This window comes from Saimiri boliviensis, chromosome 20 (assembly GCF_048565385.1).
Source record: "Saimiri boliviensis isolate mSaiBol1 chromosome 20, mSaiBol1.pri, whole genome shotgun sequence".
Classification (NCBI taxonomy): Eukaryota; Metazoa; Chordata; class Mammalia; order Primates; family Cebidae; genus Saimiri; species Saimiri boliviensis.
This window is the reverse complement of record NC_133468.1, coordinates 31748299-31761453: the sequence shown is the minus strand read 5'-3', so window position 1 is coordinate 31761453 and position 13155 is coordinate 31748299. Positions and strand designations below refer to the sequence as shown.

At 53.0% G+C, this 13155-nt stretch overlaps 1 protein-coding gene across 1 annotated transcript in view; it reads right to left on the bottom strand.

The window, feature by feature from the left end:
- Positions 1 to 2104: 2104 nt before the first annotated feature.
- Positions 2105 to 13155, bottom strand: part of ZAN (zonadhesin) — a 63729-nt gene continuing 52678 nt past the window's right edge. Inside the window, 12 exon segments of the mRNA XM_074390282.1 lie at positions 2105 to 2158; positions 2242 to 2294; positions 2405 to 2504; positions 3562 to 3702; positions 4932 to 5070; positions 5172 to 5216; positions 5218 to 5371; positions 6978 to 7052; positions 7310 to 7480; positions 8257 to 8428; positions 9712 to 9841; positions 10962 to 11209. Of these exon segments, the coding sequence (XP_074246383.1) occupies positions 2133 to 2158; positions 2242 to 2294; positions 2405 to 2504; positions 3562 to 3702; positions 4932 to 5070; positions 5172 to 5216; positions 5218 to 5371; positions 6978 to 7052; positions 7310 to 7480; positions 8257 to 8428; positions 9712 to 9841; positions 10962 to 11209 (1454 nt within the window). The 3' untranslated portion in view covers positions 2105 to 2132.

Below are 13155 nucleotides of genomic sequence, written 5' to 3'. Positions count from 1 at the left end.
CCCAAAGTGCTAGGATTATAGACATGAGCCACTGTGCCCAGCCAAAGGGTGACGTGCACCTGTAGTCCTGGCTACTTGAGAGGCTGAGGCTTGAGGCCAGGAGTTCGAGCTCCTGTCTCAGCCTCCTGAGAACCTGGGAATCCTCCAAGCGCATACCACCATGCCCACTGATTTTTTATTTTTTGTAGAGACAGGGGTCTCATAATGTTCCCCAGGCTGATCTCAAAGTCCTGGCCGCAAGCAATCCTCCTGTCTCAGTCTCCCAAGGCGCCAGGATTTCAGGCTTGAATCACTGCGCCCAACCTGCTTCCTGCACCTCAGACGCCCCCTGTTGTCATGTTTGGGTCAGTGCTGGATCCCAAATCACAGCTTGGGCCCAGGGAGTCTCATCCTCAGTTTCCCACCTCTACAGCCCACTTCTGGAGTCCCTCGGGCTCTTGAGTCCTCTGTCCCCTCTTCCCCTGGCGATACATCACCCATATATTGTGCCCACGAGGAGGTGTGGGAGGGACTTGGGGGGTGAGCTATGATTGCACCACTGCACTCCAGCCTGGGTAACAGAGGAAGCACCTGTCTCTAAAAAAGGAAGGAAGGAAGGAAGGGAGGGAGGTAAGGAGGGAGGAAGGCAGAGAGGGGAAAAGGAAGGAAGGAAGGGCCGCATCGGGCTGGGCGGGGTGGCTCCCGTGCATTCCCAGTGCTTTGGGAGGTGGAAGCAGGATGATTTCTTTGAGCCCAGGAGTTTAAGACCAGCCTGGGCAACATAGTACTAGAGACCCCCTCTCTTCCAAAAAGATCTGAAAATTAGCCAGGTGTAGTGGTGCATGCCTGTAGTCCCAGCTAGTCAGGAGGCTGAGGTGCGAGGATCACTGGAGGCCCGGGGGTCAAGGCTGCCGCAGGCGATGAGTGTACCACTGCACTCCAGCCTGGGCAACGGAGCAAGACCCTGAAAAGAAGAAGGAAAGAAAAGAAGGAAAAGAAAAGAGAGAAAGAAAAAAGAAAGGAGGAGACACTAAGGAAGGAAGGGAGGAAAGAATGGAAGAAAGAAAGAGAAACGAAAGGAAAAGCAAAGAAGGAGAAAGCCACATTCCCCAGCCTCAGCCTCCGCTTGACACGTACGAGTTCTCAGGATCACCTTGGTGGAAAGCCAGAGGGCACGTTCTCTAAGAACTCGGATTCCTGGGGTGAAGTCTTCTCCTAAATCAGAAGCCAAGGGTCTGGGGCTGCTTCCCACCCTCCATTCCTCTGCTTCCCTGCTCCTCCTGTCTCCTCTAGTGATGTCAGCAGGACTGAACAGGCCACCCCCATGTGGCTTTCTCTTAAGGACAACACCCTCACCTCAAACCTAGGCTCCTCTCCCCTCATTTTGCACAGAACCCAGCCCATCTAGCCCTCCACGTGACTTTCTCCCTCGTTTTCCTCCCTCCAAGACCCAACCTCCTCCACCATGATCATGTAGACATTCACATCTCAAAAATAAATAATTCTGGGCTGGGCACGGTGCCTCATGCCTATAATCCCAGCACTTTGGGAGGCCAAGGCAGGCGGATCACTTGAGGTCAGGAGTTTGAGGCCAGTTTGGCCAACATGGCAAAACACTGTCTCTACTAAAAATACAAAAATTAGCTAGGTGAGGCTAATCCCATCTACTCGGGAGGCTGAGGCAGGAGAATTGCTTGAACCCAGGTGGCGGAGATTGCAGTGAGCAGAGATCACACCACTGTATTCCAGTCTGGGTGGCAGAGCAAACTCCATCTCAACAAAAAATCAAAACAAAAATAAATAATTTTGGCCAGATGCTGTGGCTCATGCCTGTAAACCCCAGCACTCTGGGAGGCCAAGGCGGGATGATTGCTGGAGGCCAAGAGTTTGAGATCAGCCTGGGCAACACAGTGAGACCCCCATTCATCTCTACAAAAACAAAAAAATCAAGTTTAGCTCTCATGGTGACGTATATCTGTAGTCCCAGCTAGCCGGGATGCTGGGGCAGGAGGTTCAGAAGGTCGAGGCTGCAGTGACCTTTGATCGCACCATTTCACTCCAGCCTGAGCAACAGAGCAAGACCCTGTCTCAAATAAACAAATACATACATTTATTTAATCTTCTTGTTTGAAGACAATTCAAAACTGAGCAATTTAAAAGATACAGTCTGGAGCAATATCTGAGGAGAAAGCAAGACAACCATGTATGAGAGGAGAGGAGACGCCAGGCCCCAGCGTTCCAGGCTGTGGGGTTGGTTCTCACCTGCGTCCACCGGCCTGGCCAGTCCGTCTCCCTCCTGGCTCTGCGTTTTCTCTCTAGAAGGAGTTGGGGAAGAGACACGGGTCCCCGAGTAGCCCTTTAGGGCCCAGCTGCTCCCCCGTTTGCACGTCCTACCTGCCCTTCCTCTTCCCTTCCCAGATCTCACCTCTTCCTCCTCCTTCTGGAAATGCACTCTCTGGTCACGGCTGGTACTACAACCACCACAGGCACCAGCAGCGTCAACAGGATGGCCACCAGGTTAGATGCTTCTGGGTGCAGGGAAGAGACTCGGGGATGTGAGACAGGAAGGGCAGGGACTCAGGACACTCCCTTTTGGACATCGCTTGCTACCCAAAGGGACCTCTTCTCTCTAAATAGAGAGGTGTGTCCGCTTCTCCCTCCAGGAGGCTCTCACCTCCAAGGACTCCAAGGCCTTAGTGCCACCCCCACCTCTTGCAATGTTTTGTTTCCCATAAGCCTTTTTAGACAGGGTCTGGCTCTGCTGCCCAGGCTGGAGTGCAGTGGTGTGATCATAACCCTCTGCAGCCTTGAACTCCTGGGCTCAAGCGATCCTCCCGCCTCAGCCTCCCTTCCAGGTTGTTGGGACTATAGGGACTGGGTGTGAACCCAGTTAATTTTTGTGATTTTTTTTTGGTGAGGGGAGATGGAGTCTCACTAGGTCGCCTAGGCTGGAGCGCAGTGGCACAATCTCGGCTCACTGCAATCTCCATCTCTCAGGTTCAAGCGATTCTTCTGTCTCAGCCTGCAGAGTAGCTGGGATTACAGGTGTGCACCACCACAGCCAGCTAAATTTTGTATTTTTAGTAGAGACGGGGTTTTACCATATTGATCAGGCTCTGTTGAACTCCTGACCTCAGGTGATCCGCCCACCTTGGCCTCCCAGAATGCTGAGATTACAGGCGAGGGCCACTGCACCTGGCCCGGACTGGTTTTTTGAGGATGTTTGTTCTGCTAATTTCTAGGGATTATATTATAACATGATTTCTACTATAATAATATAATATATAAACATATATTAATATATAACAATATATTAATAATATATTGTCCCTTATATCTATAAATTGATATATTTATAACATATATCCATATTTATATCTATAAAATATATAATATATAATTATGATACATAATATATAACATATTAATATAGCTACTTAATAATATATAGTATCTATAACATATAATAGATATCATTCTATATGTGAATATAATACACATAGAATCGTTCTGTGGTGGCTGACGGCCTGGCTGACAGGTTGACAGGCTGTGAGGGTACAGGGCGTTGGATGATGCCCTCACCTGGTTTTCTGGGAGGTGGCACATCTCGAGGCTCTGTACAGAGGTCTCCTCCGTAACCAACTTCACACTTGCAGGTGAAGGTGGCTCCCTGCTCCCGACATTTCCCGTCATTCCGACAGGGGTTCTGCAGACAAGGGCTTTCTGCAGGACAGAGAGGGTTGTGGGAGGGGCCCCGACAGGACACTCCCAGCTCAGGGGAGGACTGACTGGGGGCTCGGACGCCAGGGGAGAAAGCAGCAGCTGCCAGAGACTGGCCAGGAGCCAGCCAGCCTGGCTCCCAACCCTGCCTCACTACCCCTGGGTTTTGGGGAAACTTCTTTCCTTCAAAACTCCTCCCTCCCTCCCTCCCTCCCTCCCTCCCTTCCTCTGGCCTTCTCCCCTCCTCTCCTTTCCTCTCCCTTCCCTTCCCTTCCTTCCTTCCCTCTCCTCCCCTCTCCCTTCTCTTCATTCTCTTTCTTTTTTTTTTTTTGTGAGGGAGTTTCAGTTTCACTCTTGTTGCCCAGGCTGGAGTGCCATGGCGGGATCTTGGCTCACCACAACCTCCACCTCCCAGGTTCAAACAATTCTCCTGTCTCAGCCTCTCAAGTAGCTGAGTAGCTGGAATTACAGGCATGTGCCACCATGCCGGGCTAATTTTGTATTTTTAGTAGAGACAGGGTTCACCATGTTGGTCAGGCTGGTCTCGAACTCCTGACCTTGTGATCCACCTGCCTCAGCTTCCCAAAGTACTGGGATTACAGGTGTAAGCCACCTTGCCCGGCATCTTCTCCTTTTTTTTTTTGAGACAGGATCTCACTCTGTCGTCAGGCTGGAGTGCAGTGGCACAATTATGGCTCACTGTAGCCTCAATCTCTTGGGCTCAGGCGATTTTCCCACCTCAGCCTCCCAAGTAGTTGAGACTACAGGTATGCACCATCACACCCAGCTTTTTTTTTCTTTAATTTTTAGTAGAGACAATGTTTCCCTCTGTTGCCCGGGCTGATCTTGAACTCCTGAGCTCAAAGCAATTCTCCCACCTCACCTCCCAAAATGCCAGGATTACAGGTATGAGTCCCCTACACCCGGCAGGACACGGCTGAACCTCGCTGCACTCCATGTTTGTTACATATAAAATAGGAGTGCTGTGCTAACCACCAGGACTGAAGTGAGGACTGAAGAAGGAACAGGAAGGAAGGCTAGGAAAAGATCCAGTAGCTCATGGATACTCAGGAAACGGGAGATCTTTGTCCTTTGTCCCTCTCCACAAAGGCAGGGACAGACATCCTGAAATCAATGTGGAAGAGTCCCAAGGACAGAGAGGGGACAATCCTTGGTGCATGGACACCCCAGGGCGTGGGGCAGCTTGGAAGCGAGCATGGGTGCAGGTTCACCTGGGAAGCAGCCTCGGGTGTGGTTCCCCAGAGTGCAGATCTCCCCCTCTCTGCAGCTGAAGGGTTCGCAAAGCAGGATCCGAGAGCTGGTGCAGGTGCAGCGCTGAGAGCAGTCCTCAGTCACGAAGATGTCGCCCAGCTAGAAAAGGGAAGGGCCAGGAGGAGATGCTCCGGATCCATCCCTGGTCTGGCTCCCCTTGGCACCTCTGCTCCCCGGGGCCTCCCGCTGCCAGCCCGGACCTGGTAGTAGATGCCATTGCTGGTGCAGCCACAGTCAGCCAGCGGGAGGCTCTGGGTGCCGCTGTAGGCGTAGCCTGGGATGCTGGCGCAGCCTTCCACGCAGGGGCCCTCGCAGTCCCCAGAGTCCATTAGGTGGGCACAGGATGCTGGGCAGGGTGTCATACAGCTCTGATACATGGTACCTGCTGGGCACTCCATGGCTGGGGGGAGAGTCACGGTCAGAAGCTAGCTGGGGCTGGGCAGGCCAAACAGGGGCAAGATCACCCAATAAAACTCAGAGCTGCTTACAGGCGGGAAGCCAGAACACGTCACGGCTTCATCTAGGGTCTTTTTTTTCCTTTTTTTTTTTTTTTTTTGTTTAGAGATGGAGTCTCACTCTGTTGCCCAGGCTGGAGTGCAGTGGTGTGATCACAGCTTACTGCAGCCTCCAGCTCCTGAGTTCCAGTGATCCTCCTACCTCAGCCTCCCCAGTGACTAGAGCTACAGGCATGCACCACCACACCCAGCTAATTTGTTTGAAATTTTTATAGAGATGGGGTCTCACTATGTTGCCCAGCCTGGTCTCAAACCCTTGGCTTCAACTCATGCTCCTGCCTCACTTTCCCTAAGTGGTGGGACTACAGGTGTGAGCTACCACACCCAGCCTGTCTCGTCTTTTCTTCTTTTCTTTCTCTTTCTTTCCTTTTCTTGTTCTTTCTTTCTCTTTCTTTCCTTTCTCTCTCTCTTTTTTTTTTTTTGAGATGGAGTTTCGCTCTTGTTACCCAGGCTGGAGTGCAATGGCGCGATCTCGGCTCACTGCAACCTCCGCCTCCTGGGTTCAGGCAATTCTCCTGCCTCAGCCTCCTGAGTAGCTGGGATTACAGGCACGTGCCACCATGCCCAGCTAATTTTTTGTATTTTTAGTAGAGACGGGGTTTCACCATGTTGACCAGGATGGTCTCGATCTCTTGACCTCGTGATCCACCCGCCTCGGCCTCCCAAAGTGCTGGGATTACAGGCTTGAGCCACCGCGCCCGGCCTCTCTCTCTTTTTTTTTTTTTTTTTTAACGGAGTCTCACTCTGTCACCCAGACTGGACTGCAGTGGTGCAATCTTGGCTCATTGCAACCTCCACCTCCTGGGTTGAAGCAATTCTCCTGCCTCAGTCCCTCGAGTAGCTGGGACTACAGGCATTCGCCACTATGTCCAGCTAATTTTTTGTATTTTTAGTAGAGAGTGGGTTTCACTATGTTGGCAAGGCTGGTCTCAAACTCCTGACCTCGTGGTTTGCCCATCTCAGCCTCCCTAAGTGCTGGGATTACAGGTGTGAGCCACCGTGCCTGGCCTTTTTTTTTTTTTTTTTTTTTTTTTTTTGAGACAGGATCAGTTGCTCTGCTGCCCAGGAGTGCAGTGGTGCAGTCATGGCCTCGAACTGTAGCCTCGAACTCCTGGGCTCAGGCCATCCTCAAGCCTCGGCCTCCCAAAGCACTGGGATTACAGGTATGAGCCACCATGCCCAGCCTATCCAGGGCCTTTTTGTCTGCAACATTAGAGCATTTGAAGGAACTGGCTAAGCAAAGGTGGACCCTGGCAGGAAACAGCGGGATGGGGGATGGGGTCGGGAGGCTCCCAGGTGGGGTCAGAGAAGGAGTCAGGCTGCAGGTTGTACTGACTTGGACATGGTACTAAGAGCTGGAGATGAGGCAATGGTGGGAAGAGAGTTCAGCAGAGGTGGATGGCAGAGGGGAGGGGCAGTGCCTCACCGCAGAGGGTGTGGTCCCGCCAGCTGGCCAGGGCAGCGCCCGCCTCCTGGCAGAGGATGGCGTACCCGCTGAGGACCTGGCAACGCAGCTCCTCTTGCTCTCTGGGGTCCTGGGCAGAGCACAGATCCAGCACGCAGTGCCTGGGGTGGAGAGGGGACAGAAAGGGCACAGTCAGGTTTGGGGAGGCTAGGAGACCCACCCCTGCAAAAGAGAGCCTGGAACCCCAAACAGAAAGACATCAGTCAGTGTCCAGGGAGAGTCACAAGGAAACGAGGCCACAGGGAGAGCGGAGGAGTGGACCAGACAGAGCTTGGGTCAGGAAGCTGGCAGGAGGCCCGAGGGAAAGATCAGAGCAGGCACCTGGACCCTTCCCGCAAGTCCTGGGCCCATGACTCACTCCTGGAAGGGCTCTGGGGCCACCGTCTGGTGACAGGCAGCAAAGGGGCCTTGGGGGTCCGCCAGCACCCTACAGGCCTGGGTGCCGTTGCTCGCCAGCTGCTCCGGGCTACATTCAGACACATGGAGGCCCAGTTCCGCCCCTCGACCCTCCTCCTCCGATGGTACAGCCCTGCAGCAGAGACAGCCACGGGGTCAGGTGAGGCCACAATGACGGTGACGTGAGGGAAGAGGAACCGCTTAGCTGGGCGTGGTGGTGTCTGCCTGTAATCCCAGCTACTCGGGAGGCTGAGGCAGCAGGATGACTTTGGCCCGGGAGACAGAGGCTGCAGCGAGCCGAGGTCACGCCACTGCACTCCAGCTTGGGCAAGAGAGGAAGACCTTGTCTCTAAAAAAGATTTTTTCTAAAAAAGAAAGAAGAACAACTGGGGCTCAAACCTGGCATCTCAGCACTTTGGGAGGCCAAAGCTGAGGTGGGTGGATCCCTTGAGGTCAGGAGTTGGAGACCAGTCTGCCCAACATGGTGAAACCCCATCTCTACTAAAAATCTAAAAATTAGCCGGGCATGGTGGTGGGCACCTGTAGTCCCAGATACTCGGGAGGCTGAGGCAGCAGAATCACTTGAAACTGGGAGGCAGAGGTTGCCGTGAGCTGGGATCACACCACTGCACTCCAGCCTAGGTGACAGAGCAAGACCCTGGCTCGAAAAAAGATTTTTAGAAAAAGAAGAACTGGGAAGGCAGGCTGAGGGTAGGGTCGGGGCACAGACTGGGATTTCCACTGAGTGGTGCCCCCACAGTCGGGTGAGAGGGAATGACAGAATCGGGAGGACCCAGGTCTCTCTGTACCCTCTCCCTGGAGTTTCATCCTCTGCAGAGGACAGGAGGGCCAGCAGCCACTGGGCGCAGGGTTGTTCATCCCCGGCCTCGTCCCTTCCAGGCCACGCACCTGGGGAACCGGAGGAGGGCGTCCTCCGTCTTCACCTCCCAGCTGTTGCCGAAGGTGTTGAGGTTCTGGGTCAGGGCGCCGCTGGGCAGCAGCATCTCATTCCTGCGGTTTCCATCGTAGTTTCCACATAGGCCACGCACGAGTCCCCTGTAGATGCTGGGTAGGGAGATCACTGTGGGAGGAAGGGGCCCCCAGAAGTGAGACTCCTCACTCTTTTTTTTTTTTTTTTTTTTTTTGAGACACAGTCGCACTCTGTGGCCCAGGCTGGAGTGCAGTGGCACAATCTTAGCTCACTGCAACCTCCACCTCCCAGATTCAAGTGATTCTCGTGCCTCAGCCTCTGAGTCACTGGGACTACAGGCACATGCCACCATGCCCGGCTAATTTTGTATTTTTAGTAGAGATAGTGTTTCACCCTGTTGCCCAGACTGGTCTAGAACTCCTGACCTGAAGTGATCCGCCTACCTTGGGCTCCCAAAGTTCAGGGATTACAGACATGAGCCACCAAGCCCGGCCCTCACTTTTTTTTGTTTTTTTTTAAAGCGGGGTCTTGCTCTGGTGCCCAGGCTGGAGTACAGTGACACGATCATGGCTCACTGCAGCCTCCAAATCTTGGGCTCAAGTAATCCTTTCTCCTTGGCCTCTCCAGAAGCTGGGACTACAGGTATGCACCACCACACCCAGCTAATTTTTTAGTTTTATTTTTTGTAGAGACAGGGTCTTCCTATGTTGCCAGACTGGTCCCGAATGCCTGGCTCACGCGATCCGCCCGTCTCTGCCTCTCCAGTTCCAGATGCTGGGATTACAGGCACACACCATCACACCTGGCTAATTTTAATTTTTTTTTTTTTTTTTTTTTTTGAGACAGAGTTGCTCCTGTTGCCAGGCTGGAGTGCAATAGTACCATCTCAGCTCACTGCAACTTCCACCTCCTGGGTTCAATTGAGTCTTCTGCCTCAGTCTCCCAAGTAGCTGGGATTAGAGGCGCTCGCCACCACAGCCAGCTAATTTTTGTATTTTTAGTAGAGATGGGGTTTCCCCATGTTGGTTAGGCTGGTCTCGAACTCCTGACCTTAGGTGATCTGCCTGCCTAGGCCTCCCAAAATGCTGGGATTGCAGGTGTGAGCCATACACCCGGCCTTAAAAAATTTTTTTTGTTGAGACGGGGGTCTCACTATGTTCTCCAGGCTGGTCTCGAGCTTCTGGCCTTAAGCGATCCTCGTGTCTCAGTTTCCCAGAGTGCTGGGATTACAGGCTGGTGCCACAGCACCCAACCGAGGCTCTGCCCTCTGCTCTCCAACCGGCCTCACTCCGCCTCCTCCTGGTCCTCCTCTGGAGCCAGGACCACATCCGGGCGGAAGTCCTCTCCCCAGGATTTGTCTGTCTTAGACAGGATTTTCCCTACCCCTTCTCAGAAATGGCCCTTCCTGCTCTTCTTTTCCCTGTTTCCGCTACCTGCATTTTTCCTTCCACCGAAGCTGACGACCAGCTCAAAGTCGGTGACCAGGTAGAGTCGTTGGCCCCGCAGGGTGACATGCAGGTGCTCATCCGGCCTGTAGGGGACGGCCATCTTCTGGTTGTTGACCTAAAGAGGGAAGACAGCAGCTGCAGGGAGGGCTGAATCTGCCTGACCTGGCACCTTTCCTGCCTGGGCTTTGCTTTTCCCAGGCACGTCCATACGTCTCCATCTCCGTGACGACAGGGGAATGAGATACCCAAGTGGGGGCTTTGCTATTCCACGTGGCAGAAGCCTCTGTGAGGTCCGCCCTCTTCCCAGCCCAAGTCCTTCCTTGCAAAAAATTGGTGCAGTGAGGCTGCGCACAGTGGCTCACACCTGTAATCCCAACACTTTGGGAGGCCGAGACGAGTGGATCACTTGAGGCCAGGAGTTCGAGATCGGCCTGACCAACATGGGGAAACCTGGTCTCTACTAAAAATACAAAAATTAACCAGGTGTGATGGCGCGCGCCTGTAATCCCAGCTACTCGAGAGGCTGAGGCAGGAGAATCATTTGAATCTAGGGGGTGGAGGTTGCAGTGAGCTGAGATGGTGCCTGCCACTGCACTCCAGCCTGGGTCACAGAGTAAGACTCTGTCTCAACAAAACAAAACCAAACAAAACAAAATAAAACCACATTGGTGTGGGGAATGCCATTGATCCTTCAGCCTGGGATTGACCTTCACACCTCACGCTCTGCCCTCCTCCACCTCCTCTCTTCCTCTTGTCTCTTGCCAGCCTCGACTGCCTCCCCACATGCAGCGAGCTTGCTGTTGGATTTGTTTTTGGTTTTGAGACCGTTTCTCTCTGTCACCCAGGCTAAAGTGCAGTAGCAAGATCTTGGCTCACTGCAGCCTCAAACTCCTGGGCTTAAGCAATCCTCCAGCCTCAGACTGTCCAATAGCTGGGACTACAGGGGTGTACCCCCATACCCAGCTCATTTTAAATTTTTTGCAGAGATGTAGGATCTTGCCATGTTGCCCAGGCTGGTCTTCAACTTCTGGGCTCAAGTGATCCTCCTGTGTTAGCCTCCTGAGCGGCTGAGATTACAGGCGTGACCACTGCGTCCTGCTGACTCCCATTTTACAACCCACCTGCCCCTGCCACCAATGTCCCAGGGAACAGGGACCCCTGACTTCTCCTTCTCCAGGCGGCCTACCTGGTCCAGCTGCCTCCCCACACCCACCAGGCCCAGGCCCAGCACTTACCACAAGCTCCAGACCAGCTTGGAACTGCACTTTATAGCCATAGACGGTGGTAATCACCTCGTGCAAGAAGATGGAGCTCCCGGGTGGAGACATCTTGTTGCGTCCCTCCACAAGCAGGGCCTCCACCCCGTCAGGCAGCATGTCCACAGTCTTGATCAGGACATAGGTCATGCGGCCCCGGAAGTGGTAGTTGAAGCCGTCAAACGTGAAGTAACGGGGGTCCCCGTAGATTGAGCATTGTTCAGACTCTGCCAAGAAAGAAGTCAAACAGTGAGAAGGGGCTGGGTGTGGTGGCTCAGGCCTGTAAGCCCGGGACTTTGGGAGGCAGAGATGGGTGGATCACCTGAGGTCAGGAGTTCGAGAACAGCCTGGCCAACGTGGAGAAATCTCATCTCTACTAAAAATACAAAAACTAACCAGGTATGGTGGTGTGTGCCTGTAATTCCAGCTACTTGGGAGGCTGAGACAGGAGAATTGCTTGAACCTAGGAGGCAGAGGTTGCAGTGAGTGCCAAGATCACGCTACTGCCCTTCAGCCTGGGTGATAGAGGGAGCCTTCATCTCAAAAAAAACCCAAAAAAAACAAACAAAACAGTGAGAAGGAACCCTGCCCAGGTGTAATGGTCCCCAAAGTCACTCCCCCATGGTGACGTCCCCTGTGGCCATCCTCTTAGGCTCCCTGGATCCTTTCTTTTCTCTTTTTTATTTGCTTTTTTCTTTTTTTGAGACAGGGTCTCTTTCTGTCACTCAGACTGAAGTGCAGTGGCATAATCACAGCTCACTGCAGCCTCTAACTCCTGGGCTCAAGCAATCCTCCTGCCTCAGCCTCCTGAATAACTGGAACTTCAGGAGAACACCACCACCCCTAGCTAATTTTCCTTTTTTTTAGAGATGGGAGTCACACTATGTTGCCCAGGCTGGTCTTGAACTCCTGGCCTCAAGAAATCCTCCCAGCTTGGCCTCCAAAGTGCTGGGATTACAGGCATAAACTACCGTGCCTGGTGCCTGAGCTTTTTTTTCTTCCCCCCCCCCAATACCTAGTGACACTCAATTAAAAGCCGATTTTTTTTTTTTTTTTCCCGGACAGGGTCTTACTCTGTCTCCCAGGCCGGAGTGCAGTGGTACAATCATAGCTCACTGCAGCCTCAAACTCCTGAGCTCAGGCAATTCTCCTGCTTCAGTCTCCTGAGTAGCTGGGACTATAGTCACCAGCCACTACACCTGGCTAATTTTTTAATATTTTAAAATGTTTTGTAGAGACAGGGTCTTTCTATGTTGGCCAGGCTGGCGCTGAACTCCTGCACTGAGGTGACCCTTCCACCTCGCCCTTCCAAGTACTGGGATTACAGGCATGAACCACCATGCCCAGCCTCCCCGGATCCTTGATCTTCAACTTGCTCCCTCTCCTGGCCTGATTAAAAACCTTAGAGAGGCCGGGCACAGTGGCTCATGCCTGTAATCCCAACACTTTGGGAGGCTGAGGCAGGAGGAACACTTGAGATGGGTTCAAGTCCATCCTGGGCAACATAGCAAGACCCCATCTCTAAAAAAAAAAAAATAGAAAAATTGGCTGGGTGTGGTGGTGCATGCCTGCAGTTCCAGCTACTTGGGAGGCTGAGATGTGAGGGTCACTTGATTCAAGGGATTTGAGGTTACAGCGAGCTATATGATGGTGCCAGTGCACTCCAGCATGGACAGCAGAGCAAGACCTACCCAGTCTCAAAAAACAAACAAGCAGCCAGGCACAGTGGCTCACGCCTGGAATCCCAGCACTTTGGGAGGTCAAGGCCGGCAGGGTCCCAGAGGGGATCAGGACCTGGCACATGGCCACAGAGTTGACAAAAGCCAGATTGGAGACCAGAGCTCCTGATTCAGTTGCCCGCCCCAACCCCTGCCTGTGCGCGGGTTCCGGCTAAACCCCTTCCCGCCCTGCCTCTTCCCCCAGCTCAGTGGTCAAGAGATCGAGACCATCCTGGCCAACATGGTGAAACCCCATGTCTACTAAAAATAAAAAATTAGCTGGGCATGGGGGTGAGTGCCTGTAATCCCAGCTACTTGGGAGTCTGAGGCAGGGGAATTGCTTGAACCAGAGGGTCGAAATTTGCAGTGAGTCAAGATCATGCCACTGCACTCCAGCCTGGCGACAGAGTGAGACTTCGCTCAAACAAACAAACAAACAAAAAACCAAAAAAACC